Source organism: Leptonychotes weddellii, chromosome X (genome assembly GCF_054177405.1).
Source record: "Leptonychotes weddellii isolate Sample4059 chromosome X, ASM5417740v2, whole genome shotgun sequence".
Taxonomy (NCBI): domain Eukaryota; kingdom Metazoa; phylum Chordata; class Mammalia; order Carnivora; family Phocidae; genus Leptonychotes; species Leptonychotes weddellii.
Window position 1 is genome coordinate 66,449,012 of NC_138385.1, and position 5,191 is coordinate 66,454,202.

At 35.8% G+C, this 5,191-nt stretch overlaps 1 protein-coding gene across 3 annotated transcripts in view; it reads left to right on the forward strand.

Moving 5' to 3' along the window:
* Positions 1 to 5,191, forward strand: part of FAM120C (family with sequence similarity 120 member C) — a 106,956-nt gene that overhangs the window by 57,632 nt on the left and 44,133 nt on the right. For all 3 annotated transcript variants that reach the window (XM_031024424.2, XM_006729956.3, XM_031024425.2), the window contains exon 10: positions 4,933 to 5,182. In XM_031024424.2, the coding sequence (XP_030880284.1) occupies positions 4,933 to 5,182 (250 nt within the window). The remainder of the gene's footprint in view (positions 1 to 4,932; positions 5,183 to 5,191) is intronic.

Below are 5,191 nucleotides of genomic sequence, written 5' to 3' on the forward strand. Positions count from 1 at the left end.
CACTCCCCCTGCTTGTGTTCCCTCTCTCGCTGTGTCTCTCTCTGTCAAATAAATAAAAAATCTTTAAAAAAAAAAATAGTACATGCAACAAGAGCAAAGTATATGTTCTTTTCACATGCCCACAGAACATATACATGATAGATCATATCCTGGACCATAAAACAAACTCAATAAATTTAAGAGAATTAAAATTATACAGAGTATATTCTCAGACCACTATGGAATCAAACTAGAAATCAACAACAGAAAGATAATAGGAAAATCAATAAATACTTGGAAAATAACAAAGCACTGCACTTTTATACAATCCATGGGTCAAAGAGCAAGTCTCAAGAGAAAGAAAGAAATACATGGAACTAAATGAAAATAAAAATACAGTATATTAGAGTCTGAAATGGAGCTAAATTGCTGAGAAGGAAATTTATAGTACTAAATGCTCAAATTAGAAAAGGGGAAACATTTCTAATCTGTCGTCTGAATTTTCACCTCAAGAAACAAGAAGAGGTGAAAGCTAAACCTGCAGCAAACCAAAGTGAAGAATTAATAATAAAGAGCAAAAATCAGTGAAATTGAAAACAGAAAAATAACAGAGTAATTAGTGAAACAAAAACCTGGTTCTTTGCAAAGAACAATAAAATTGACAAACTTCTAGAAAGTCTGCAAAGAAGAAAATAGGGAATACACAGATTACTAATATCAACAATGAGGCAGGGAATAACACCATAGTACCTACAGATATCCAAAGGATTATATGGGAATACTGTAAACAACTCCACACATAAATTTGACAACTTAAACAAAATGGGTCAATTTCTCAAAATTACAAACTACCACAACACACCTAATATGAAATAGATAACTTGAATAGCCCTGTAAATATTAATTAAATTTTCCCAAAAAAGAAATCTGACTGAATTGGTTTCACTGGAGAATTCTACCAGATTTTTAACAAATTATTTTCAAACCCATATGTTGTACAACTGAAACTAATATAACATTGTATGTCAATTATATTTCAATAATAAATTTTTTAAAAATTTTAATGTAATCTCTACACCCAACATGGGGCTCAAACTCATGACCCTTCAGTCAAGAGTTGGATGCTCTACTGACTGAGCCAACCAGGCACCTCTCAATAATAATTTTTTTAAAAACAAATACATAGAGTCTGTCTCAAATCTTTTAATTTCCAACAGTGCTTTACACGGGCACTTATTGTGGACAATAGATCTTTAAATTAAAAAAAAAGAATTGCCGGGGCGCCTGGGTGGCTCAGTTGGTTAAGCGACTGCCTTCGGCTCAGGTCATGATCCCAGAGTCCCGGGATCGAGTCCCACATCGGGCTCCCTGCTCAGCGGGGAGTCTGCTTCTCCCTCTGACCCTACCCCCTCTTGGGCTCTCTCTCTCACTCTCTCTCTCTCAAATAAATAAATTCTTTAAAAAAAAAAAAAAGAATTGCCATCAATTCTACACAAATCTTTTTCAGAAAATAGGAGAGAACACTTTCCAATTCACTCTATGAAGCCAGTATTACCCCAATACTAAAACCAGATAAAGAGAGTATATAAAAACAGTACTTCAGACCAGTATCCTTCATCAATATCAATGTGAAAGTTCTTAACAAGATATTCATCAGTAGAATTAAACAATATATAAAAAGAATTACACACCATTGCCCAGTAGGGTTTATTCCATCTTGCAAGACTGGTTCAATATTTGAAAAATCAGTCTATGTAATCTATCATATAAACAGGATAAAAAAAATTAATATGGTCATCTCAATGGATGTGGAAAAATATTTAACAAAATTCAACAATTCATGATAAACTCTCAGAAAACTAGGAATAGAGAATTCCTTCAGCTATATAAAGATATAGTTCCTTCAACTATATGAAGATATAAAGATGTTCTTTATCAACGAGATAAAGAACATCTACAAAAACCTTACAGCTAACATTACAGTTCATGGTGAAAGACTGAATGTTTTTCTCCTAAAATCAGGAGCAAGGCTAGTTATGCCCTCACTGCTGCTCTTCAGCATAGTGTTGAACTTCTAGCCAGCATAGAACGGCAAGAAAATGATATAGAAGACATACAGATTGGAAAGGAAGAAATAAAACTGTCCCTAGTTGTAGATGACATAGTCTATGTAGAAAATCACAATCTACAACAAAATTCCTAGAACTAATAAGTGAGTTCATCTAGGTTGTAGGATACACAATAAATATACAGAAATTAATTGTATTATATTTCTGTATACTATGAATATGAGGAACCAAAATTAAAAAAATAAAATACCATTTATAATTCCTCCAAAGAAAATGAAATACTTAGGCATAAATATAACAAATGATGTTCAAGATCTGTATGCTGAAAATTATAAAATGCTGATGAAATAAATCAGTGAACAACTACATAAATGGAGAGACATAGATCTCCATGCATTGGAAGACTCAACATAGTAAAATGTCAGTTCTCTCCAAATTGATATGCAGGTTTAACACAATTCCCATCCAAATCCCAGCAGGATTCTTTGTAGATATATACAAGATTATTCTGATACTTATATGAAAAGACAAAGGAACTAGAACAGTTAAAACAGTTTTGAAAAGGAATAAGTTGGGAGCAATCACTCTGCCTTGATTTACAAGACTTACTGCGTAGCTACAAAAATTAAGACTGTGTGGTATAGGTAGTGGTATAGACACATAGAGCAGTGGAACAGAATAGGGAACCCATAAATAGCCCCATGCAAGTAGAACCAACTGATTTTTGACAAAGCTGCAGAAGTACTTCATTAGAGGAAGGGTAGTCCTTTTAACAAATGGTACTAGATGAATTGGACATCCATAGGTGAACAAGTAGCACACATCTAGATTACTGTCTAAAATATATAAAAAACTCTGAAAACTAAGCATTATGAAAACAGTCCAATTAGAAGATGAGCAAAAGAATACAGACATTTCACTGAAGAAATTATACATGTGGCAAATAAAGACATGTAAAGATATTTAACATCATTAACCATTAAAGAATTACAAATTAAAACCACAACGAGATATAACTACATACCTATCAGAATGGCTAAAATGAATAATGGTGTTAATACAGCATGCTGGATTGGATGTGGAGGAACTAGATCACCCATAAATTGCTGGTAGGAATGTAAAATGGTACCACTGCTCTAGAAAATAATTTGGCATTTCCTTTCAAAACTCAAAATAGACTTACCGTGCAACCCAGCACTTACACCTTGGGGCATTTATCCCAGAGAAATGAAGAGTTATTTTCATGCAGGAACTAATAAACAAATATTCATAGAAGATTTTATTCATAATGGCCCCAAACTGGAAACAACCCAGATGTCCTTCAAAAGATGAATGGTTAAATTGTGGTACATCCATACCATGGAATACTACTTGGCAAAAAAAGTATTGATATGTGCAACAACATGGAAGGATCCTAAGGGCATTATGCCAAGTGCAAATGCCAATCTCAGAAGGTTGTATACTATATAGTTGATTCCATTTATATAACATTCTCAAATTGACAAAATTGTAGGGATGGAGAACAGATTAGTGGTTGCCAGGGATTAGGGATGGTGCTGTGGGGCATTGGGTGTGACCATAAAAGGGGTAGCATAAAGTAGATCTTTGTGGTAATTGAATAGTTCTGTATCTTGATTGCAGTAGTGGTTCTACAAATCTACCGGCGACATAGAACTATACACACAATTATACCAATGCCAACTTCCTAGCTTTGATATATTTTTTAAAGATTTTATTTATTTATTTATTTGACAGAGACACAGCGAGAGAGGGAACACAAGCAGGGGGAGTGGGAGAGGGAGAAGCAGGCTTCCCGCCGAGCGGGGAGCCCGATGCGGGGCTCAATCCCAGGACCCTGGGATCACGACCTGAGCTGAAGGCAGACACTTAACGACTGAGCCACCCAGGCACCCCCCTAGCTTTGATATTACAGTTGTTTTAGATACAACCTTTGGGGGAACCTGGGTAAAGGGTACAAAGGACCTCTCTCAACTATCTTTGCAACTCCTTGTAAATCAATTATTTCAAATTAAAAATTTTGTTAAAAAGAGCACTGTCACAGTTGTGGAGCATGCATATGAAGTAGACCAGACAGGATGAAGTCAGGGACAGCAGTCTGGAAGCTCTTGTCAGGTGATGAGATCTGAACCTCTGCAATATTTGTTGTGATGAAGAAAAGGGAACAGATATAAAGGATAATAAAGTAATAGAATCAGCAGGACCCTGGAAATAACCAGATGTGTAGGAGGTGAACGAGAATGCAGACTGTGGGATGACTTCCAGGTTTCTAGCTTGGGTAATTGAGTAGATGCTTGACGTCTTAAGTAAAAGAAGCCATAGCTTAAGAGCCTGAGGTATACCAGAAGTAGACAGAAGCCATGTTTTCCTCATCTGTTAAACCTTCAAAAATCTAAAAGATGTTGGTTTTTGGAGAATTTTGTGAAATTTTTAGAAATCTTTTGGAGTGTCCCATGGTCTGTTATGAAGCCAGATATTTATGTAATTCTTCCTTGGACTTCTTTCCTTACTAGCCTGGTACATTTACTTAAATGAGTTTCTGTGTAATTAACTGTGTGACTTTGAGCCTTTATTTCTTCATCTGAAAAATGAACACTATATTTTATGATAAAATAGATATACTTCTCTCTCAGGATTAGAGTTCTGAGTTCTGAGAAGTAAATGAGATTTACATTTATATGTAAAGTTCTTAACATATCAAGCATCTGATAAGTGTTTACTACTTCTGTTACTACTGCTAACAATAAAAATTACAACAAAAAATAAAAAAGTTGTTGAAATGTGACAGATCCTGTCAACTGTGGCCAGTTGCAGAAATGCTCAGACATTCTCTAGAGCCTGTTTTTCCTCAATTTCTGCTTTCCAGTTCCTTCAGTGATCCTCAAAGAGTGGTCTGCCTATAAAGGGAAGTCACCTCAAACCCCTGAGCTGGTGTCTGCACTGACATTTCGGGAATGGACTTGCCCAAACCTCAAGAAGCTCTGGCTAGGCAAAGCAGTCGAGGACAAGAACAGAAGGATGCGGGCCTTCCTGGCCTGTATGAAGTCAGATACACCCAGTATGCTCAATCCAGCTAATGTCCCAACCCATCTGCTGCTCATGTGCTGTGTACTCCGGTAAGACAT